Source organism: Pristiophorus japonicus, chromosome 5, assembly GCF_044704955.1.
Source record: "Pristiophorus japonicus isolate sPriJap1 chromosome 5, sPriJap1.hap1, whole genome shotgun sequence".
NCBI lineage: Eukaryota > Metazoa > Chordata > Chondrichthyes > Pristiophoridae > Pristiophorus > Pristiophorus japonicus.
The window spans coordinates 7,542,885-7,567,827 of record NC_091981.1 but is presented as its reverse complement, the minus strand read 5'-3'; the positions used below and the strand labels follow the sequence as shown (position 1 = coordinate 7,567,827).

General features: G+C 48.0%; 1 protein-coding gene across 1 annotated transcript in view; it reads left to right on the top strand.

Annotated features, from left to right (window-relative positions):
- LOC139263736 (glutamate decarboxylase 1-like) overlaps positions 1–24,943 on the top strand; it is a 79,360-nt gene that overhangs the window by 30,395 nt on the left and 24,022 nt on the right. Inside the window, exons 8-12 of the mRNA XM_070879767.1 lie at positions 9,566–9,686; positions 14,910–14,970; positions 16,101–16,179; positions 18,285–18,434; positions 21,206–21,313. Of these exons, the coding sequence (XP_070735868.1) occupies positions 9,566–9,686; positions 14,910–14,970; positions 16,101–16,179; positions 18,285–18,434; positions 21,206–21,313 (519 nt within the window). The remainder of the gene's footprint in view (positions 1–9,565; positions 9,687–14,909; positions 14,971–16,100; positions 16,180–18,284; positions 18,435–21,205; positions 21,314–24,943) is intronic.

The window sequence follows — 24,943 nt, the reverse complement described above, 5'->3', positions numbered from 1 at the left end:
TCTGTTTTGTGGTCAACTGCTGGGTCTGTTGCCGCTTGTGTGTGTGTTGGAGGGTCGAAAAAGGTAGAGTCTATTGTGGGTTGTTCTGGACAGTCAGTAAATCTGAGCTTGGTTTGGTCCAAGTGTTTTCTGCAGGTGAGACCATTTGCGAGTTTAACCACAAACACCCTACTCCCCTCTTTGGCCAATACAGTGCCAGCAATCCACTTGGGACCTTGTCCATAGTTCAACACAAATACAGGATCATTTACTTCCATTTCGCGTGACACATTTGAGCGATCATGATATGTATTCTGTTGAAGCCACCTGCTTTCTATCTGTTCGTGTAGATCAGGGTGGACTAACGAGAGCCTTATCTTAAGTGCCCTTGTCATGAGCAGTTCAGCGGGAGGGACCCCGGTGAGCGAGTGGGGTCTTGTGCGGTAACTAAGCAGGACTCGGGATAAGCAAGTCTGCAGTGAGCCTTCAGTTACCCTTTTCAAGCTCTACTTGATTGTTTGAACTGCTCGTTCTGCCTGACTGTTAGACGCTGGCTTAAACGGGTCAGGCGTGACATGTTTGACCCCATTGCGGATCATGAATTCCTTGAACTCGGCACCGGTAAAGCATGGCCTATTGTCACTTACAAGGACATCAGGCAGGCCGTATGTGGCAAACGTGGCCCGTAGGCTTTCAATGGTGGCAGCAAATGTGCTTGCTGACATTATCACACATTCAATCCATTTTGAGTACGCATCTACAACCACTAAAAACATATTTCCTAAGAATGGGCCTGCATAGTCGACATGGACCCTAGACCACAGTTTGGACGGCCAAGACCATAAACTTAGTGGCGCCTCCCTGGGTACATTGCTTAACTGGGAACATGTATTACATTTGTGCACACAGGACTCTAAGTCTGCATCGATACTGGGCCACCACACGTGGGATCTGGCTATCGCTTTCATCATTACAATGCCTGGGTGGGTACTGTGGAGATCACTAATGAATGTGTCCCTGCCCTTTTTTGGCACAACTACCCAATGACCCCATTGGAGACAGTCTGCCTGTTTCATCTTTGAACCGCTGGTACGGCTTTATTTCTTCCTGCATCTCTAACGGGACACCAGACCAACTCCCGTGGAGCTCACAGTTCTTTACTAAGGACAGTAAGAAATCCTGGCTCGTCCAGGTTCTAATCTGTCGGCGGTAACAGGTGATTGCTCACTCTCGAATGCTTCCATTACCATAACTAAATCTACGGGATGTACCATCTCTACCCCGGTGGTGGGCAATGGCAGCTACTGAGAGCATCGGCACAGTTTTCTGTGCCTGGCCTGTGGCGGATGGCGTAGTTGTATGCGGACAACGTGAGCGCCCATCTCTGGATGCGGGCCGATGCATTCGTATGTATCCCCTTATTTTCAGAAAAGAGGCTTATGGTCAGTTTCCAATTCAAATTTGAGCCCGAACAGATATTGATGCATTTTCTTTACCCCGTAAACACACGCTAATGCTTCTTTTTTGATCATATTGTAGGCCCTCTCGGCCTTAAACAGACTTCTGGATGCATAAGCAACCAGTTGCAATTTCCCAAATTCATTAGCTTGTTGCAATACACACCCGACCCCGTACGACGCCGCACCACATGCTAGTACCAAACGTTTACATGGGTCGTACAACACAAGCAATTTGTTTGAACATAACAGCTTCCTAGTTTTCTCAAAGGCACTTTCTTGGCTTTTACCCAATACTCATTCATCTCCCTTACGCAGTAAAGAGTGCAGGGGTTCTAACAATGTGCTAAGACCCGGTAAGAAGTTACCAAAATAGTTCAGGAGTCCTAGAAATGACTGCAGCTCCGTCACGTTCTGTGGTCTCGGTGCTTTCTCGACTGCCTCCGTCTTCGAATCGGTCGGCCTGATGCCATCCGCCGCGATTCTTCTCCCCAGGAACTCCACTTCAGGCACCAGGAAAATGCACTTTGAGCATTTTAGCCTAAGCCCCACACGATTAAGCCGACTAAGAACCTCCTCCAGGTTCTGCAGGTGCTCGATGGTGTCCCAACCTGTAACCAAGATGTCGTCCTGGAAGACCACGGTGCATGAGACCGACTTCAGCAAGCTTTCAATCGCCGCGGCCGATCGAATCCCAAACGGGCATCTGTTGTAAACGAAGAGACCTTTGTGCATGTTGATGCAGGTAAGGCCTTTCGAAGATTCCTCCAGCTCCTGCGTCATGTAGGCCGAGGTCAAGTCCAGCTTCGTAAACGTTTTCCCTCCCGCCAGCATCGCAAATAGGTCGTCTGCCTTTGGTAGCGGGTATTGATTCTGCAGCGAGAAACGATTGATAGTTACTTTGTAATCACCACACATTCTGACGGTGCCGTCTCCCTTGAGGACTGGAACAATTCGACTGGCCCACTCATTGAATTCGATCGGCGAAATGATGCCCTCTCGTTGCAGCCTGTCCAGCTCGATGTCCACCCTCTCTCTCATCATGTAAGGTACTGCTCTCGCCTTGTGATGGATGGGTCGCGCCCCCGGAATCAAATGGATCTGCACTTTTGCTCCTTGGAACTTCCTGATGCCTGATTCGAACAGCGAGGGGAACTTGCTTAGGACCTGGGCACATGAGGTGTCGTCGACAGATGAAAGCGCTCGGACATCATCCCAGTTCCAGCGAATCTTTCCCAGCCAGCTCCTGCCGAAAAGTGTGGGGCCATCGCCTGGTACCACCCAGAGTGGTAACTCATGCACCGCTCCATCGTAGGAGACCTTTACGGTAGCACTGCCAATTACGGGAATCAGTTAATTTGTGTACATTCTCAGTTTAGTACGAATGGGAGTCAGGACTGGCCTTGAAGCCTTGTTGCACCACAACTTATCGAAAGTCTTTTTACTCATTATGGACTGGCTTGTGCCCGTGTCCAGCTCCATGGACACCGGGAGTCTATTAAATTCAACCTTCAGCATTATCGGGGGACACTTTGTGGTAAATGTGTGCATCCCATATACCTCTGCCTCCTCGGTCTGAGCCTCTGGTTCGTCGTGATCCACCGTGGATCTGTCCTGCTCTGCAACATGGTGGTTTGCAGGATTAGCAGGGTTTGCAGCTCACCTGCACATACGTTGGAGGTGTCTCATTGTTCCACAGCCCTTGCAAACGTATCCTTTGAAGCGGCATGAATGGAATCGATGATCACCCCCGCAGCGCCAACAAGGTGTTAATTGCCTTGTATTCGCCACCCTTGATGGCGGACTCTGAGTCATCTGTGGACGTGCAGCTACAGGCGTGTAAGTCCTGCCATGTACATTTCGATTCGAAAACAACGTTACTTTGTTCACAGTACTTGCAGCAGCACTAGTGTGCTGGGAAATTTGTTTGGTATTGTCACTGGTGGAGATAAATGCCTGGACTGTCGCTATGGCTTTACTCAAGGTTGGGGTCACTACAGTCAAAAGTTTGCAAAGTATTACTCCATGGCCAATGCCAAATATAAAGAAGTCCCTGAGCATATGCTCCAAGTGTCCTGCAAATTTGCAATGTCCTGCAAGGCGCCTTAGCTCGGCGACGTAGCTCGCCACTTCCTGGCCTTCAGACCTCTTGTATGTGTAGAACCGATACATCGTCATCAGAACGTTTTCCTTCGGGTTTAGATGCTCCCAGACCAGTGTGCGCAACTCATCGTCTGACTTGTCTGTGGGTTTTGCTGGGGCGAGCAGGTTTTTCATGAGGCCATACGTTGATGCCCCACAAACGGTAAGGAGGATCGCCCTTCATTTGGCAGCGTTCGCTTCTCCTTCCAGCTCGTTGGCCACGAAGTATTGGTCGAGTCGCTCCACGAAGGTTTCCCAATCATCTCCCTCTGAAAATTTCTCCAGGATGCCCACAGTTCTCTGCATTGTTGCATTGGGGTTCGTTGTCTGTATCTCGTCGCCAGTTGTTATGTCTTGGATAAAGCTGAAAGTAAGTGTGACCGTAATCCTTTATTACAGATCTCAGAGTGCCTCTCCAGCCTATGAAGCCTCCTTATATTCAGGTTCTCCCAAGGGATCCCACAATCCCTTGGGATTCCAGGAGATAGGCCCTCTGGTGGTGAGACATGGTAATTACAGGTTTACATACATAACAAATACACGCCAAAAAGTACGTCATTGGCTGTAAAGCGTGTTGGGACATCTGGTGGTCATGAAAGGCGCTATATAAATGCAAGTCTTTCTTTTATCTTTTGCTTCTGTCGGATTTTTTAATCTCCAATTTGGCCCATTTTATCACCATTAATAATTTGGGGCTTTTATTTTTCTGGCTAATAAAGGATTTTGTTGTAAACTATGTTATGCGATTGCTCTAACATTAAATTCACCTTTTAAGAGGTTAATCACGGGGGCAGCAAACTTGCATTCTAGACAGTTGCTATAGCAATTGGATATGTTAATCGTGGAACCATTGTAATTGTTTGAGTGCTTCATGGCATGGTGATAGAATGGCTTCCCGCCCTGAGACTGTTTATTATTGAATCCTCCTGTAGCTTTTAAATAACAGGAAAACCCGAGATCCGTCAGCTAAAATACTTATGTCATTGAGAAAAAATATTTCCAGCCATCAACATAAATGCTTTTATTTGTTTCACACTCAGTCACTGGAAGAGCCCTTGTGAGTGGGCACTCTCTCTCTCTCTCTCTCTCTTTCTCGCTTACCCTCTCTCTCACACATCCTCTCTCTCTCTGTCTCTCTCTCTCTCTCTCTCTCTCTCTCTCTCACTCATTCTTTCTCGCTCTCCCTCTCTCTCACACATCCTCTGTCTCTCTCTCTCTGTCTCTCTCTCTCTCTCTCTGTCTTGCTCTCTCTCTCTCTCATTCTTTCTCGCTCTCTCTCTCATTCTTTCTCGCTCTCCCCCTTTCTCACAAATCCTCTGTCTCTCTCTCTCTCTCTGTCTCTCTCTCGCTCTCTGTCTCGCTCTCTCTCTCTCTCATTCTTTCTCGCTCTCTCTCTCTCATTCTTTCTCGCTCTCTCTCACACATCCTCTATCTTTCTGTCTCGCTCTCTTTCATTCTTTCTCTCTCTCTCACACATCCTCTCTCTGTCTCTCTCCATCTCGCTCTCTCTCTCACACATCCTCTCTCTCTCTCTCTCTCTGTCTCACTTTCTCTCTCTCTCTCATGTTCTCTCTCTCATTCTTTCTGTCTCTCTCTCTCTCTCTCTCTCGCACACACATCCTCTATATCTCTCTCTCTCCTTCTTTCTCTCTCTCCTGCTCTCTCTCCTGCTCTCGCTCTTCTGCTCTCTCTCTGTCTCTCATTCTCTCGCTATCGTGCTTGCCATCTCTCTCTCTGTCTCTTTCTCTCTCTCTGTCTCGCTCTCTCTCTTGTGTTCTCTTTCTCATGTTCTCTCTGTCTTTCTCTCTCTGTATCTCTCATTCTCTTTGTCTGTCTCTCTCTCTGTCGCTCTCTCACTCTCGTGTTCTCTCTCTCTCTCTCACTCTTGTGTTCTCTTTCCTTCTCTCTCCCCTTCACTCTCTCTCTCGTTCTCCGGCCAGACAAAGACTCCTGGCTAGCCATGTCAATGCGTCCTCTATTACAGAGAAGATGGAGCCAGTTAGCTCTGGGACAGCTATAATGAAAATTGATTTTTTACCAAGAATGGAGATAGACATGGACTTTTGTTGTTCTTCAAAAAATGAGGAATGATAGGAAATTAATGGACATTGCTGTGAGAATGTTGTTCTATTGATTTCTGTATTTTATGTGAAATAACCAGCCTGTTGGTTTACAATCATGCCTCGCTAGAATGTTTTTCAATCTGTCCTCAGTAATGGCAGGAGAATGTATGAGATGGCATGTGAGATATTACAGTGCATAGAGTCAATCATAGAATGGTTACAACACAGTCTGAGTGGCCCCGGCCTGCGAGACCATGGGAGTAGGCCGGGGAGCGGAAGGAGCAGTGTGGCGGTGTACCACTCCAGGGAGCAGCACGAGCTGGAGCAGGAGAGCAACGGCAGCGAAAAGGGACATCACCAAGATCCAGGTCGGTGATTGGAGCGTTGGGCAGGTACAGCAGGAGCAGCGAGGTCGGGGCGAAGGAGCGGCGAGAGATTGTAGAGGGATCTGATCGGGGCCCAAGAAAGGCTTAAGTTTGGGGCCCAGAAGAGGCGAGGGCCCAGGGGCAGCACAGGCCCAGCCCACACTGTGCGATATGTGTGCGCACTAGGTCCGTGCAGCAGAGCTGGTCTCCAGTCGTCCTGGTTAACCCTTGCCACTGGACCAAGACCTCGCTCTGTCAAGCCCCGTGTGGTGGCTGGTGTGCAACGGTCACCCCACGTTAAAAAAATCCACACACAGGCATCTTCCACCCTTCAGGATGCAGTTCGGACCTGGAATATTAGGTCCTTCATTGAAATACCTGTGAACTTTTTGATGTGGAAGCAAATCATCCTCGATTCGAGAGACTGCCTATGATGATGATGATGATGGTTACACAGAAGGAGGCCATTTGGCCCATCGAGCCCGTGCCAATTCTCAGCCAGTCCCACTCCCCCGTCCTTTCCCCGTAACCCTGCAATTGTTTTCCTTCAGGTACTTATCCAACTCCCCTTTGAAAGCTACAATTGAGTCTGCCTCCGCCACCTGAAATCTGTATCCTCTGGTTCTCCACCAATGGGAAAAGTTTCTCTCTATCTGCTCTGTCCAGACCCCTCATGATTTTGAACACCTCGATCAAATCTCCTCTCGACCTTCTCTGCTCCAAGGAGAACAACCCCAGCTTCTCCAGTCTATCCACGTCACTGAAGTCCCTCATCCCTGGAACCGTTCTCGTAAATCTTTTCTGCGCCCTCTCTAGGGCCTTCACATCCTTCCTAAAGTGTGGTGCCCAGAGTTGGACACAATACTCCTGTTCAGGTCGGACCAGTGTTTTATAAAGTCTCACCATAACTTCCTTGCTTTTGTACTCTGCCTTTATGTATGAAGCATGGAATCCCGTAAGTGTTTTTAACCACTATCTCAACCTGCCCTGCCACTTTCAAAGATTTGTGCACACATACCCCCAGGTCTCTCTGTTCATGCACCCCCTTTCAAAATGTACCCGTTAGTTTATATTGCCTCTCCTCCTTCTTCCCATCAAAGTGTATAATTTCTCACCTTTCTGCGTTAAATGTCATCTGCCACGTGTCGACCCACTCCACCAGCCTGTCTCGGTCCTCTTGTCTACGTCTATGTCTATCACTATCCTCCTCACTGTTCACTATACTTCCAAATTTTGTGTCATCTGCAAATTTTGAAATTGTGCCCTGTACACCCGAGTCCAAGTCATTAATATCGATCAAGACAAGCATTGGTCCTAGTAACGATCCCTCGGGAACACCACTGTATACCTTCCTGCCCTCCGAAAAACAACCGTTCATCTGTTGTATCCTGTCACTTAACCAATTTCGTATCCGTGCTACGATTGTCCATTTTATTCCACGGGCTTCAATGTTGCTGGCAAACTATTGTGTGGCGCTTTAGTAGACAGCACAAAAGGCAGCAAGGGTGCACTCCAGACCGCGGGGGGTGTAAGGTCCACTTACGAGAGCCTCAATAATACACAACCCATGAACTTTGTCACAGGTTCTTTCCTGTGCAGCTTCACAGTCGGAACAATTTGTACTTTCTTTCATTCTTATTTGAAAAGAGGATTGTTGACATACTGACAATATTGTAGCTGAATTATTATTCACACAGGTACAACAAAGCAGAGAAGATTATCAAATGATTTTGCTGATGGTGTAATTAGTACTGAGACTTTGAAGAGTGGCTGTAAGCAAGAGCCGATGTGACTAATGCAGCATGGTTACTGCAAATTTAACCGGTGATTGCGTTGTCCACCTCAACAAAAAAGTAGAGTTAAAGGCAGGCAGCAACAAAGACAGTTTGCTTACCCTAAAACACAAAGAAAACCTGTTTTTTATGCATCATCATAGGCATTATACAGCAGTTTGCCATGTCTCTTAGAAGTACATCAAAGTAATTTGCACACAATGAATTACTTGGAAGTGCAGCGACTATTGTTAAGATGGCAATGATTATGTACACATCGAGGTTTCGCAAACTACAATGAGATCATGGGCTTGTCGATCTGAGTTTTGTGGTGTTGGTTGAGAGGAATACTCACCCTTGTTTTCATACCCCTCCATGGCCCTCGCCCCTCCCTATCTCTGTAATCTCCTCCAGCCCCACAAGCCCCCCGAGATATCCCTAAATTTTGCCCTGATGCCCATTTTATGCTAGGAACATGGTGCCACAAGATCCAATTCCTACTCCTATTTATAGAAACACAGGAGCAGGAGGAGGCCATTCAGCCCCTCGAGCCTGTTCCGCCATTCAGTGAGATCAGGGCTGATCTGCGACCTAACTCCATGTACCCACCTTTGGCCCATATCCCGTAATAGCTTTGGTTAACGGAAATCTATCAATCTCCAATTTAAAATTAGAATTGACCCAGCATCAATTGCTATTTGCGGAAGAGGGTTCCAAACCTCTCCCACCCTTTGTGTGTAGAAGTGTTTCTTAATTTCACTCATGAAAGGTCTGGCTCTAATTGTTAGACCATGCCCCCTGATCCTAGACTCCCCAACCAGCGAAAATAGTTTCTCTCTATCTACCCTATCTGTTCTTAATGTATTAAAAATTTTGATCAGATCATCCTTAACCTGCTAAATTCTAAGGAATACAACCCTAGTTTGTATAATCTCTCCTCATAACTTAACCCTTGGAGTTCAGATCATCTTCATCATAGGCAGTCCCTCGAAAAAGTGAGTTCTCAGGTGGCTGTACAGTCCAATATGGGAATTACAGTCTCTGTCACAGGTGGGACAGACAGTGTTTGAAGGAAAGGGTGGGTGGGGAGTCTGGTTTGCCGCACGCTCCTTCCGCTGCCTGCGCTTGGTTTCTGTATGCTCTCGGCGACGAGACTCGAGGTGCTCAGCGCCCTCCTGGATGCACTTCCTCCACTTAGGGCGGTCTTTGGCCAGGGACCCCCAGGTGTCGGTGGGGATGTTGCATTTTATCAGGGAGGCTTTGAGGGTGTCCTTGAAACGTTTCCTCTGCCCACTTGGAGCTCGTTTGCCATGTAGGAGTTCCGAGTAGAGCGCTTGCTTTGGGAGTCTTGTGTCGGGCATGCGAACAATGTGGTCAGTGCTTAGATGCTGGGGATGTTGGCCTGGTCGAGGACGCTAATGTTGGTGCATCTGTCCTCCCAGGGGATTTGCAGGATCTTGCGGAGACACCGTTGGTGGCATTTCTTCAACGACTTGAGGTGCCTACTGTACATGGTCCATGTCTCTGAGCCATACAGGAGGGCGGGTATCACTACAGCCCTGTAGACCATGAGCTTGGTGGCAGTTTTGAGGGCCTGGTCTTCGAACACTCTCTTCCTCAGAGGGCATGGTGTGGATCACACAGCACTACCTTAAATATACTCAATGATTAAATGCACATTTAAAAAAAAAATTATTTCAATAGTACAGCAGCAGAAATTCTTTGGATAAGCTCTACGTGACATGCACACGAAAAGCAAGGAACTCATAATGGCTTTATTCTTACAGGGCTTTGTTCCTTTGTATGTCAATGCTACGGCAGGAACCACTGTGTTTGGAGCCTTTGATCCTCTGCAGGACATTGCCGACATCTGTGAGAAGCATGGCCTGTGGATGCACATTGATGCAAGTATCATTCTCATTCAATAGGACTAAACACAAGATAATCCACTCACTGTTAATATGGGAAAAACGCCTGTGTTGGGAAGCCAATCGAAAGCGGTGATTCAAGCCGAGCTAAGAACATAAGAAATAGAAACATAGAAACATAGAAAATAGGTGCAGGAGTAGGCCATTCGGCCCATCGAGCCTGCACCGCCATTCAATGAGTTCATGGCTGAACATGCAATTTCAGTACCCCATTCCTGCTTTCTCGCCATACCCCTTGATCCCCCGAGTAGTAAGGACTACATCTAACTCCTTTTTGAATATATTTCGTGAATTGGCCTCAACAACATTCTGTGGTAGAGAATTCCACAGGTTCACCACTCTCTGGGTGAAGAAGTTTCTCCTCATCTCCATCCTAAATGGCTTACCCCTTATCCTTAGACTGTGACCCCTTGTTCTGGACTTCCCCAACATTGGGAACATTCTTCCTGCATCTAACCTGTCTAAACCTATCAGAATTTTAAACGTTTCTATGAGATCGCCTCTCATTCTTCTGAACTCCAGTGAATACAAGCCCAGTTGATCCAGTCTTTCTTGATATGTCAGTCCCGCCATCCCGGGAATCAGTCTGGTGAACCTTCCCTGCACTCCCTCAATAGCAAGAATGTCCTTCCTCAAGTTAGGAGACCAAAACTGTACACAATACTCCAGGTGTGGCCTCACCAAGGCCCTGTACAACTGTAGTAACACCTCCCTGCCCCTGTACTCAAATCCCCTCGCTATGAAGGCCAACATGCCATTTGCTTTCTTAACCGCCTGCTGTACCTGCATGCTAACCTTCAATGACTGATGTACCATGACACCCAGGTCTCGTTGCACCTCCCCTTTTCCTAATCTGTCACCATTCAGATAATAGTCTGTCTCTCTGTTTTTACCACCAAAGTGGATAACCTCACATTTATCCACATTATACTTCATCTGCCATGCATTTGCCCACTCACCTAACCTATCCAAGTCACTCTGCAACCTCATAGCATCCTCCTCGCAGCTCACACTGCCACCCAACTTAGTGTCATCCGCAAATTTGGAGATACTACATTTTCAGGCTCGAGGGGCTAAATGGCCTACTCCTGTTCCGCCATTCAATAAAATCATGGCTGATCTGATCATGGACTCAGCTCCACTTCCCTGCCTGCTCCCCATAACCCTTGACTCCCTTATCACTCAAAAATCTGTCTATCTCCGCCTTAAATATATTCAATGACCCAGCCTCCACAGCTCTCTGGGGCAGAGAATTCCACAGATTTACAACCCTCTGAGAGAAGAAATTCCTCCTCATCTCAGTTTTAAATGGGCGGCCCCTTATTCTGAGACTATGTCCCCTAGTTTTAGTTTCCCCTATGAAATATCCTCTCTGCATCCCCTCATTGTCTTATAAGTTTTGATAAGATCACCTCTCATTCTTCTGAACTCCAATATGTATAGGCCCAACCTGCTCAACCTATCCTCATGAGCCAATCCCCTCATATCCGAAATCAACCTTCTCTGAACATCCTCCAACACAAGTATATCCTTCCTTAAATACGGAGACCAAAATTGTACGCAGTACTCCAGTTGTGGCCTCACCAATACCCTGTACAGTTGCAGCAGGACTTCTCTGCTTTTATACTCCATCCCCCTTGCAATAAAGGCCAACATTCCATTTGCCTTCCTGATTACTTGCTGTACCTGCATACTAACGTTTTGTGTTTCATGCACAAGGACCCCCAAGTCTCTCTGTACTGCAGCACCTTGCAATAAGATCATGGCTGATCTTCTACCTCAACTCCACTTTCCTGCCCTCTCCCCATATCATTTGGTTCCCTTAGTGTCCACAAATCTATTGATCTCAGTCTTGAATATACTTAACGAATGAGCCTCTAAAGCCAACCCAAAATGCCGGCTTATGTATCTGGCAAAATTGGAAAGGCCATTGAGATTGTAAAGTAGAAAACAAAATAAAAATGAGGCAAAGCAGTAACTCCACCATTGAATATTTCCCTTCCAACCCTCATCATCATAGGCAGTCCCTCAGAATCGAGGAAGACTTGCTTCCACTCTTAAAATGAGTCCTTCGGTGGCTGAACAGTCCAATACGGGAATTACAGCCTCTGTCACAGGTGGGACAGACAGTGGTTGAGGGAAAGGGTGGGTGGGACTGGTTTGCCGCACGCTCCTTCCGCTGCCTGTGCTTGGTTTCTGCATGCTCTCGGCGACGAGACTCGAGGTGCTCAGCGCCCTCCCGGATGCTCTTCCTCCACTTAGGGCGGTCTTTGGCCAGGGACTCCCAGGTGTGGGTGGGGATGTTGCACTTTATCAGGGAGGCTTTGAGGATGTCCCTGTAACGTTTCCTCTGCCCACCTTTGGCTCGTTTGCCGTGAAGGAGTTCCGAGTAGAGCGCTTGCTTTGGGAGTCCACAAGCTAACAAGTTCAACTTTAGCTGATTTTGAACCACTGGAACACATATTATCGTGAGATCTTCAAAGCCCAAGGGGAGCATACAGGTACACAAGGGTTGACTTGGCAGCACTCAAATACTTTAACAACAACAACAACCTGTATTTATATAGCGCCTTTAATGTAGTGAAACATCCCAAGGCGCTTTGCGGGAGTGTTATGAGACAAAACAATTTGATATTGAACCACCCATTTAAAACTGAGATGAGGAGGAATTTCTTCTCTCAGAGGGTTGTAAATCTGTGGAATTCTCTGCCCCAGAGAGCTGTGGAGGCTGGGTCATTGAATATATTTAAGGCGGAGATAGGCAGATTTTTGAGCGATAAGGGAGCGGGCGGGGAAGTGGAGCTGAGTCCATGATCAAATCAGCCATGATCTTATTGAATGACGAAGCAGGCTCGAAGGGACGTATGACCTACTCCTGCTCCTATTTCTTATGTTCTTACACCGAGCCGCATAAGTAGAAATTAGCACAGGCTTGGTCAAAGAGGTAGGTTTTAAGGAGCGTCTTGAAGGAGAAAAGAGAGGTAGAGAGGATGAGGTTTAGGGAGGGAGTTCCAGAGATTGGTGCCCAGGCAACAGAAGGCAAGAGAATTTTGGAATCGAGGTGCTGCTTAACCGGAAGCCAATGTAGGTCAGCGAGCACAGGGGTGGGTAACCGGGACTGGGTGCGAATTAGGACAAGGGCAGCCGAGTTTTAGATCTCCTCCAGTTTACCTATGGTCGAATGTGGGTAAAATGTGGGAGGCCAGCCAGGAGTGCGTTTTCCGTGTGTGAGTGTGACTGAACAATTTTTGGCAATAGTGATTGCAACAATGGCGTCCAGATCTAACCTCCTGTGTGGGAAAGGCTGGGGTTGTTTTCTATGGAACAGAGGAGGCTGTGGGGAGACCTGATTGAGGTGTATGAAATGATGAGGGGGGCTAGATAGAGTGGATAGGATGGATCTATTTCCCTTAGCAGAGGGGTCAACAACCAGGAGGCATAGATTTAAAGTAATTGGTAGAAGGTTTAGAGGGGAGTTGAGGAGAACTTTCCACACCCAGAGGGTGGTGGGGGTCTGGAACTCACTGCTTGAAAGGGTGATAGAGGCAGAAACACTCACCACATTTAAAAAGTACCTGGATGTGTACGTGAAGTACCGTAACCCACAGGGCTACGGACCGAGAGCTGGAAAGTGAGATTCGGCTGGATAGCTCTTGGTCGTTGGCATGGACACGATGGGCCGAATGGCCTGAACTGTGCCACAGATTTCTACGACTTTATGCACATGTTTCAACAGAAGTCACTGATTGTGATTAGGAAAAGGAACCTTGATTGATTTATCCCCCTCACCCCTGCCCCCCCTACATCCCTCAATCCCTGCCTTGGTCATACTCTGCCCAATTGCCGCTATGTGACTACCATTCTTCTCAGAATAACTCAGAGCAGGGATTCAACGGGCACCTTCCTAGGCTGTCAACTGCCTGCTGAATCATTAGGCTGGAGTTCTTTTGTGCTATGTTTAAATAGAAAGCATGGCAAGCAACAAGATAAAAGCTGAACACAAACAGTAGCACTGACTCAAAGTTTGGACAGCCAGTGCAATACTTGAATAATTTGTTCACCACAAGGAGACATGGCTCCACTTGAAGTTTATCTTTGGGATGTGGGCGTCGCTGGCAAGGCCGGCATTTATTGCCCATCCCTAATTGCCCCTTGAGAAGGTGGTGGTGAGCCACCTTCTTGAACCGCTGCAGTCCGTGTGGTGAAGGTGCTCCCACAGTGCTGTTAGGGAGGGAGTTCCAGGATTGTGACCCAGCGACGGTGAAGGAACGGCCGATATATTTCCAAGTCGGGATGGTGTGTGACTCGGAGGGGAACGTGGAGGTGGTGGTGTTCCTGTGTGCCCACATATGTCATTTTAGCTTTGAGTTTTTATTCGTTCTCGGGATGTGGGCATCGCCAACAAAGGCCGGCATTTATTGCCCATCCCTAATTGCCCTTGAGAAGGTGGTGGTGAGCCGCCTTATACAACTGAGTGTCTCGTTGGGCCATTTCAGAGGGCAGTTATGAGACAACCACATTGCTATGGGTCTGGAGTCACGTATAGGCCAGACCGGGTAAGGGCGGCAGATTTCCTTCCCTAAAGGACATATAAACATAGAAACATAGAAAATAGGTGCAGGAGTGGGCCATTCGGCCCTTCAAGCCTACACCGCCATTCAATGAGTTCATGGCTGAACATGCAACTTCAGTACCCCATTCCTGCTTTCTCACCATACCCCTTGATCCTCCTAGTAGTAAGGACTACATCGAACTCCTTTTCGAATATATTTAGTGAATTGGCCTCAACAACTTTCTGTGACATTAGTGAACCAGATGGGTTTTTACGACAATCTGGTCCAGTTCATGATCACCATTACTGAAACCAACTTACCTAAAAAAAAACGTAACTAATTGAGTTACGCTGGTGCAAATTAATTGGGGAAACAGCGGATTTTTAAGTTAGGCCAGAAAAAGCAACCTGCTCAAAAAAAAATGGCACAAATCACTGGGGAAAATTGAGCCCTTTAATTCCAGATTTATTTAATTAACTGAATTAAAATTCCCCAGCAGCCGTGGTGGGATTTGAACTCGGGCCTCTGGATCATTAGTCCGCAGTGCTGATAAGGCCGGTCCATGCAGCTTAAAATCACTAATGTCCCTGGTGCTTTTGGTGAGAAATTCATTGTCCTTTCATATTTTTTAAATTTCTTTTAACAGGCAGCGTGGGGAGCTGGACTTTTAATGTCGCAGAAGCATCGGTACAAGTTGAGTGGCGTTGAAAGGTAAATTTCTGCTCTTTTAGGAGTAAGCCCATGACAAACATTATAAGAACATAAGAACATTATGTACATAAAATGGCCACGACTGCTGCCAACGAGCCGGAGGCGGTCTGCGCATGCGCGCTTCAGGTTCATCGCGGTGACGGGCTCGTTAAAAAAACTCTCTAAAGGCTGGGAAAGGAGCAGGCCGGTGAGGAAATAGTTGGGAAGAACATGAGAATTAGGAGCAGGAGTCGGCCATTCGGCCCCTCGAGCCTGCTCCACCATTCAATGAGATCATGGCTGATCTCCCACCTCAACTCCACTTTCCTGCACTGTCCCCATAATCCCTTGATTTGCTTAATATCCAAAAATCTATCGATCTCATAAGAACATAAGAAATCGGAGCAGGAGTCGGCCGTACGACCCCTTGAGCCTGCTCCGCCATTTAATAAGATCATGGCTGATCCGATCATGGACTCAGCTCCACTTCCCTGCCCACTCCCCATAACCCCTTATCCCCTCATACTCAAAGATTGAGCCTCCACAGCCCTCTGGGGTAAAGAATTTACCACCCTCTGAGTGAAGACATTACTCCTCAGCTCAGTCCTAAATGGCCGACCCCTTATCCTGAGACTGTGACCCCTGGTTCGAGACTCCCCAGCCCGGGGGAAACATCCTCCCTGCATCTACCCTGTCAATCCCTGTAAGAATGTTGTATGTTTCAATGCGATCACCTCTCATTCTTATAAACTCGAGAGAATATCGGCCTGGTCTGTTCAATCTCCCCTCGTAGGACAACCCCCCCCAGCCCAGGAATCAGTCTGGTGAACCTTCGCTGTACTCCCTCTGTGGCAAGTATATCCGCCTCAGCCAGAGGAAACATCCTCCCTGCATCTGGTTGGCGCGGAAAGCAAAGGTAATGAAGATTGTCAGGAAGTGAAGATTGTTACTGGAGCGAGGAAACGCCGGGAAGGGTGCGACCTCGTTAGCGCCCTCGTGTTTTAAAAACAGCCAGAAACATTATGCTTCCGTGTGTTGGAGTGCGCGGTTCGCTTCTGCGCAGATTCCGGTCGTTGGCAGTCGTCACTCCGACATACAATGACGATGTTTTGTTTTGTTGCATGGCACTGTAAGTTTGTTGTCTGTACTAGGGCCCACTCGATCACCTGGAATCCGCACAAGATGATGGGTGTCCCGCTACAGTGTTCTGCGATTCTGATCCGCGAACAGGTACTTCACTGCCTCGTTACTCAAACCCGTAATTGGGGAAAAATAAATGAAGGTTCGTGAATCTTTGGAATTCTCGACCTCGGAGAGCTGCGGATGATCTGCCGTTGCGTATACTCCCGAGAGAGATGGATCGATTTGTGGACACTAGGGGGAATCAAGGGATTATGGGGATTGTAATGAACGCACCCGTGAGTATGCCCACAGGTTTGTGGAGCTGTTGACCATTATTTGAAGGGGCTGCTCCTCAAATTCTGGCCTCACTTCAGTCCCACGCTCCTGATCTTTGGGCACCCTGTGCGGAGGGGAGCGGGCAGGTCGGAAGGCCTCCTCGTAGGACTGCTCCTGGACCTGGCCAAGGGGGCCATCAGCCGGTCCAGGCAGCGGGCGGTCGAGGAGGTCGTTCAGCCCGACTGCCTGCCTCTCTTCCACGGTTACATCCGAGCCAGGGTGTCCCTGGAGATGGAGCACGCGGTGTCCACCGGTACGCTCGCGGCCTTCCGCGAGAGGTGGGCGCCGGAGGGACTGGAATCCATCATCACCCCCGGCAACCAAATTTTAATTTGATTTATTTAATGTCAAAAGTTTAATTTGTTTATTTGTCGGTTTAGTGTTATTAATGTTCAACTAAAATAATTGTAAAGCTGTTGCATTGTGAGTGGCTTAGCCAGTCACATGATGTTCACAAGACTCAATAAAACCCCAGCCAGTTGGGTCTGTGTCATCCACGATGAGGTATGCAGTTGTGAGCCTAGTGGATGAACTGGTAATGTGCAGTGTGATTGTTAATAAACCGACTAGTTCTTAATAGCAATGCGTTGCTATGAATTCTTAAACAAAGAACCCAGGGATAGTGCAGGAAGGTGGAGTTGAGGTCGAAGATCAGCCGTGATCTTATTGAATGGCGGAGCAGGCTCGAGGGGCCGAATGGCCGAATCCTACTCCTAATTCTTGTGAAACTCTTGTGGCGGCCATTCTGAGCTGACTGTGCGATTGTAATTTAAAATAGTGCGTGAGCATTGCCAGAACGTTCCTTTTGCATAAGCGAGTTTCCTTGATACCCAGATAATGACCCAGAATGAGTGTGAGAGATGAGGAGGTGAGTGTTTTAACGCTGAAGGAGCATTCATATTCCCCTCTCTCTCTAAGGAGTATAATTATTGCTCCTAAACTGACCATGTGTAGGGCCTGGTAGGAAGCTGTGGGGCAGGATAACGGTGGAGATGCACGGACACGCGAAACCTAAGCTGCTAACATTAAATAAAGGTTAATATATCATCAGAGGCAGTCCCTCGGAATCGAGGAAGACTTGCTTCCACTCTTAGAATGAGTCCTTAGGTGGCTGAACAGTCCAATACGGGAACCACAGTCCCTGGCACAGGTGGGACAAACCAGTCTTACCCTCCCTTACCCCGTTGAGGGTAAGAAAGGGTGGGACTGGTTTGTCACATGCTCTTTCCGCTGTCTGCGCTTGTTTTCTGCATGCTCTCGGCAACGAGACTCGAGGTGCTCAGCGTCCTCCCGGATGCACTTCCCCCACTTAGGGCGGTCTTTGGCCAGGGACTCCCAAGTGTCGGTGGGGATGTTGCATTTTATCAGGGAGGCTTTGAGGGTGTCCTTGTAGCGTTTCCTCTGCCCACCTTTGGCTCGTTTGCCATGAAGGGGTTCCGAGTAGAGCGCTTGCTTTGGGAGCCTCGTGTCTGGCATGTGGGCAATGTGGCCTGCCCAGCGGAATTGATCAAGTGTGGTCGGTGCTTCAATGCTGGGGATGTTGGCCTGGTCGAGGACACTAACGTTGGTGCGTCTGTCCTCCCAGGGGATTTGTAGGATCTTGTAGAGACATTGTTGGTGGTATTTCTCCAGCGACTTGAGGTGTCTGCTGTACATGGTCCATGTCTCTGAGCCATACAGGAGGGTGGGTATCACTACAGCCCTGTAGACCATGAGCTTGGTGGTAGATTTGAGGGCCTGCTCTTCGAATGCTCTTTTCCTTAATAACTGCACGGCAAATTGGAGCATCTCACAAAAGTAACAGCCAAGCGTTGAAGAACTGGTTCAATATTTAACAGAGCCTCGGTATTTTTATCAACTGCTATGGTCTTCGACAGGGCTTACTCCTGAACTGCAATAAAATGTGCGCACAGTACCTCTTTCAGAAAGACAAGCCGTACGATGTATCCTACGACACGGGAGATAAAACCATTCAGTGTGGTCGCCATGTGGATGTCTTCAAGTTCTGGTTGATGTGGAAAGCAAAGGTAATGAAGATTGAACACTATACACAAGAACATTAGAAATTAGGAGCAGGACTCGGCCATTCGGCCCCTCGAGCCTGCTCCGCCATTCAATAAGATCGCGGCTGATCTACGACCTCAACTCCACTTTCCCGCCTGATCCCCATATCCCTTGATTCCCTTAATATCCAAAAATCTAGCGATTCCTGTCTTGAATATACTCAACGGCTGAAGCTGCACAGCTCTCCAGGGTATAGAATTCCAAAGATTCACCACCCTCTGAGTGAAGAAGTTTCTCCTCATCTCCGTCCTAAATGGCCAACCCCTTATTCTGAGACCGTAACCCCTGGTTCTAGACTCTCCAGCCCGGGGGAAACATCCTTCCTGCATCTACCCTGTCAAAGCCCTGTAAGGATTTTGTATGTTTCAATGAGATCACCTCTCATTCTTCTAAACTCAAGAGAATACAGGCCTAGTCTGCTCAATCTCTCTGTGCAATGCTAATATGTGAAGACTTACATAGAAACATAGAAAATAGGTGCAGGAGCAGGCCATTCGGCCCTTCGAGCCTGCACCACCATTCAATAAGATCATGGGTGATCTTGCAACTTCAGTACCCCATTCCTGCTTTCTCTCCATACCCCTTGACCCCTTTAGCTGTAAGGGCCACATCTAACTTCCTTTTGAATATATCTAACGAACTGGCCTCAACAACTTTCTGTGGTAGAGAATTCCACAGGTTCACAATTCTCTGGGTGAAGAAGTTTCTCCTCATCTCGGTCCTAAACGGCTTCTCCCTTATCCTTAGACTGTGACCCCTGGTTCTGGACGTCCTCTAAAATGTTCAGGGAGTTACCACAGCACATGTACAGGCCACTTGGCGCATCTGGCCAATGCTGGTGCTTTCCCTCCACACGTGATTCCTCCCACTCCAAATGATCCCATCCCACATATTCCCTTTTACCTCATCTATGCATCACCCCTTCCCTTAAAATGCATCAGTGCTTTATGCTTCAACCATCCCATGGGGTAGCAACTTTCACCACTCTCTGTGTAAAGAAATCCCTCTGAATTGCCATGTTTGATCTGTCAGTGACTATCTCATAGTTAAAAAAATATGGATTTATATAGCGCCTTTCATGACCGCTGGACGACTCAAAGCGCTTCGCAGCCACTGAAGTACTTTTGGGGTGCAGCCTCCTTGTTCTGGACTCGTCGCATGTGGAAACACTTTCCCCACATCCACCCTAACGAACCACTTCATAATTATATCCAACAACAACAACAACTTGTATTTATGTAGCGCCTTTAACGTAGTGAAATGTTCCAAGGCGCTTCACAGGAGTGTTATGAGATTTGACACCAAGCCGCATAAGGAGAAATTAGGGCAGGTGACCAAAAGCTTGGTCAAAGAGGTCGGTTTTAAGGAGTGTCTTGAAGGAGGAAAGAGAGGTAGAGTGGTAGAGAGGTTTAGGGAGGGAGTTCCAGAGCATAGGAAGTAGAAAATAAAGAGGGGAAACTTGAATAAACAATTATTTTAAACATTACAGTCTTAAAGCCCATTGTAAAGCAACAGCATGAAAGGCAGGGCAACCTTCAGCTATGTCCACATGCATTAACTTGTGTTAAAGGAACAGATATTTCTATCAATTCAGTTAAGTGTCAGCAATGACTCAGTGGGCAGCACCCTCGCCTCTGAGTCAGAAGGTTGTGGGTTCAAGTCCCACTCCAGGGACTTGAGCACAAAAATCTAGGCTGACACTCCCAGTGCAATGCTGAGGGAGAGCTGCACTGTCAGAGGGGCAGTGCTGAGGGAGCGCCGCAATGTCGGAGGGGCAGTACTGAGGAGCGCTGCACTGTCAGAGGGGCCGTACTGAGGGAGCATCGCACTGTCAGAGGGGAAGTACTGAGGGAGCGCCGCACTGTCGGAGGGGCAGTACTGAGGGAGTGCTGCACTGTCGGAGGGTCAGTACTGAGGGAGCACCGCACTGTCAGAGAGAAAGTACTGAGGGAATGCTGCACTATCAGAGGGGCAGTACTGAGGGAGCACCGCACTGTCGGAGGGGAAGTACTGAGGAGCGCTGCACTGTCGGAGGGGCAGTACTAACGGAGCGCTGCACTGTCAGAGGGGCAGTAGTGAGGGAGTGCTGCACTGAGGGAGCGCTGCACTGTTGGAGGGCAGTACTGAGGGAGCGCTGCACTGTCGGAGGGGCAGTACTGAGGTAGCACCACACTGTCGGAGGGGCAGTACTGAGGGAGCGCTGCACTGTCGGAGGGGCAGTACTGAGGGAGTGCTGCACTGTCGGAGGGGCAGTACTGAGGTAGCACCACACTGTCAGAGGGAGCACCGCACTGTCGGAGGTGCCGTCTTTTGGATGAAATGTAAAACGAAGGACCGTTTCTGCTCTATCGAGTGGATGCAAAAGACTCCAGGGCACTCTTTCGAAGAGCAGTTTTCCCTGATGTCCTGGAGCCAATATTCATCCCTCAATCAGCATCACTGAAAGAGACGATTTGGTCATTATCACATTGCTGTTTGTGGGAGCCTGCTGTGCGCAAATTGGCTCTATGTGTGTCCTGCAGTGGCTACACTTCAAAAAGTACTTCATTGGCTGTAAAGCGCTTTGGGACATCCTGAGGTTGTGAAAGGCGCTATATAAATGCAAGTCTTTCTTTTTTTCCTTTTTCTCTCTTTCTTTACAACAAGCAGTCCTTGTATTTCCCATTGCCATCGGTCTCGCTACGATCGCATAAGACATCACCGCACATAGACTTTCTTTTGTTACACTTTACAGGGCACATCGGGGTTTGAGAAACAAGTCAATAAATGTCTTGAGCTTGCAGAGTATCTACACAGCAAACTCAAAGGAAGAGATGACTTTAAGCTGGTGTTTGCTGATAAAGTAAGTTTTAACACAGTGTGCTTTTATATAGTAAGTAGTGTATCTTCTTCTTAGGCCGTCCCTCGGAGTCGAGGATGACTTGCTTCCACACGAACACAAGTTCTCAGGTGACCGGTGAGACCAATGTGGGACCTACAGTCTCTGTCACAGGTGGAGCAGACGGTGGTTGGAGGGACGGGTGGGTGGGGGGGGCTTGGGTTTCCGTGCGCTCCTTCCGGTGTTTGTACTTGGCTTCCGCGTGCTGCCGCCGAAGAGACTCGAGGCGTTCGGCACCTTCCCGGATGCTCCCCCTCCACTTTGGGCGGTTTTGGGCCGGGGATTCCCAGGTGCCGGTGGGGATGTTGAAATTTTTCAAGGAGACTTTGAGGGTGTGTTTGAAGCGCTTCCTCTGCCCACCTGGGCCTCGCTTGCCGTGTCGGAGTTCTGAGTAGAGCGCTTGTTTTGCGAGTCTAGTGTAGGGCATGCGGGCAACGTGGCCTGCCCAGCGGAGCTGATCGGAGCGTTGGAACAGTGTTCTCTCCCCCGTGGTGACCTGCATTACAAACTAACTGAAATATAGGGGATTAAAGTCTTGTTTTTCCATTTTTGCCACTGCAATAATAATGATCACGTGCTGTGAGCACATATCAGAATATCGTGCCTGGTGGATAGCATGTCCATTATGCAGCCTCCCCAATTTTCTATCCATTTAACGTGGTTAACAGAAAATTGGGCAGATTGCAAAGTCATAGCATCATAGAAATTTATTGCACAGAAGGAGGCCATTTTCGGCCCATGGTGTCCGCGCCGGCCGACAAAGAGCTATCCAGCCTCACCCCACTTTCCAGCTCTCGGTCCATAGCCCTGTAGGTTATGACACTTCACGTGCACATCCAAATACTTTTTAAATGTGGTGAGAGTTTCTGCCTCTACCACCCTTTCAGGCAGTGAGTTCCAGACCCCCAACGCCCTCTGGGTGAATAATGTTCTCCCTTACGGCTAATGGGATCAAGGTGTATAGTGAGAAAGCAGGAATGGGATACTGAAGTTGCATGATCAGCCATGATCATATTGAATGGTGGTGCAGGCTCGAAGGGCCGAATGTCCTACTCCTGCACCTATTTTCTATGTTGCTATGTTTCAACTCCCCTCTAAACCTCCCCCCAATGACTTTAAATCTATGCCCCTTGGTTGTTAGCCACTCTGCTCAGGGAAAAAGGTCCGTCCTATCCACTCTGTCAAGGCCCCTCATAATTGAAAGTGAAAAAAAACCCACTTATTTTCCTTGTTCTGAAACTGCTGCCATATTAAAGCGACAATTTTATTAACACCTAGTCCCAGCGGCAAGCTCTGCTCTCTGGGAATGCCTATCTGGGTGCAGGTCACATGATTTTACATCCATTAAAATTTAAACCGGTAAACGGTGGGGACCACACAGTCGCCATTTGTGCTATCAGGATTTTCTGACGTGGGCTTCTGATTTGCGAGGCTCCCCATCGGAATCGTGTTTATACAGCAACGTAGAAACATAGAAATTTACAGCGCAGAAGGAGGCCATTTCGGCCCCTCGTGCCCACGCCGGCCGACAAAGAGCCGCACGGCCCTCGGTCAGCGGCCCTGAAGGTTATATATAAACCTATCAACAATGAACAATGGCGGAAAGGTAAAGAGCACCCAGCCCAACCAGTCCGCCCCACACAACTGCGACACCCCTTACACTGAAACATTCTACACTCCACCCCAACCGGAGCCATGTGATCTCCTGGGAGAGGCAACAAACCAGATAAAAACCCAGGCCAATTGGGGAAAAAAAATCTGAGAAAATTCCTCCCCTTACTTAAAATAAGTCTATCGGTGAACAAGTGTGTTAGCTGTCTTGCTTTAGATGTTAACTTTTAATCAGGACATAACTTCGTTGATTTGCAATTTTACTTATGGGCATTTGGGTTACTTGAGTGTTTTGATAAATTGTTATTTTTTCTTCTCCAATCCTGTATCTCTCTCTACTATTCAGCTTTTCAGCTGAAAGGACAGGCTGAAGATTTTTATTGAGGCTGAAGAACATAAGAATTAGGATCAGGAGGAGACCACTCGGACCCTCGAGCCTGCTCCGCTACTCAATAGGATCACGGCTGATCTTTGACCTCAACTCCACTTTCACGCCCGATCATCATATCCCTTGATTCCCCTCGAGTCCAAAAATCTATCGATCTCAGCCTACTCCTGCTCCTATTTCTTATGTTCTTATGTTGAATATACTCAATGATTCAGCATCCACAGCCCTCTGGGGTAGAGAATTCCAAAGATTCATCACCCTCTGAGTGACAACGTTTCTCCTCATCCCGGTTCTTATTTGCCGACCCCTTATTCTGAGACTGTGACCCCTGGTTCTAGACTTCCCAGCCAGGAGGAAACATCCTCCCTGCATCTACCCTGTCAAACCCTGTAAGAATTTTTTACATTTCAATGAGATCACCTCTCATTCTTCTAAAGTCTAGAGAATATAGGCCTAGTCTACTCAATCTCTCCTCATAGGACAATCCCCCCATCCCAGGAATCAGTCTGGTGAACCTTCGCTGCATTCTCGCAATGGCACGTATATCCTTTCTTGGGTAAGGAGACCAAAACTGAGAATTCCAAAGATTCACAACCCTCTGAGTGAAGAAATTCCTCCTCAACTCAGTCCTAAATGGCCGACCCCTTATCGTGAGATGATATCCCCTCGTCAGAATATTATCTGAATGGTGACAGATCAGGAGAAGGGGAAGTTTAACGAGACCTGGGTGTCATGGTAAATCAGTCATTGAAAGTTGACATGCAGATACAGCAGGCGGTGAAGAAGGCAAATGGCATGTTGCGAGAGGATTTGAATATAGGAGCAGGGAGGTCTTACTGCAGTTGCACAGGGCCTTGATGAGGCCACATCTTGAATATTGTGTTCAGTTTTGGTCTCCTAATCTGAGGAAGGACATTCTTGCTATTGAGGGAGTGCAGCGAAGGTTCACCAGACTGATTCCCGGGATGGCAGGATTGACATATGAAGAAAGACTGGATCGATTAGGCTTATATTCACTGGAATTTAGAAGAAACAGAGGGGATCTCATAGAAACAGAAAAAATTCTAACGGGATTGGGCAGGTTAGATGCAGGATGAATGTTCCGATGTTGGGGAAGTCCAGAACCAGGGGTCATAGTCTAAGGATAAGGGGCAAGCCAGTTAGGGCTGAGATGAGGAGAAACTTCTTCACTCAGAGAATTGTGAACCTGTGGAATTCTCTACCACAGAAAGTTGTTGAGGCCAGTTCGTTAGATATATTCAAAAGGGAGTTAGATGTGGCCCTTACGGCTAAAGGGATCAGGGGGTATGGAGAGAAAGCAGGAATGGGGTACTAAAGTGGCATGATCAGCCATGATCATATTGAATGGTGGTGCAGGCTCGAAGGGCCGAATGGCCAACTCCTGCCCCTATTTTCTATGTTTCTATGTTTCTAAACACTCCAGCCCGGGGGAAACAACCTCTCAGCATCCACCATCTCAGCATCGGCTTTAACCGATACCAATGGGATGCGTATGTGTGTGTCCGCAGTGACTGGCCCTTACATTTTCCATCGTGCTCTGTGTGGAAATCTGCCTTGCTTTATAGAACAAATTT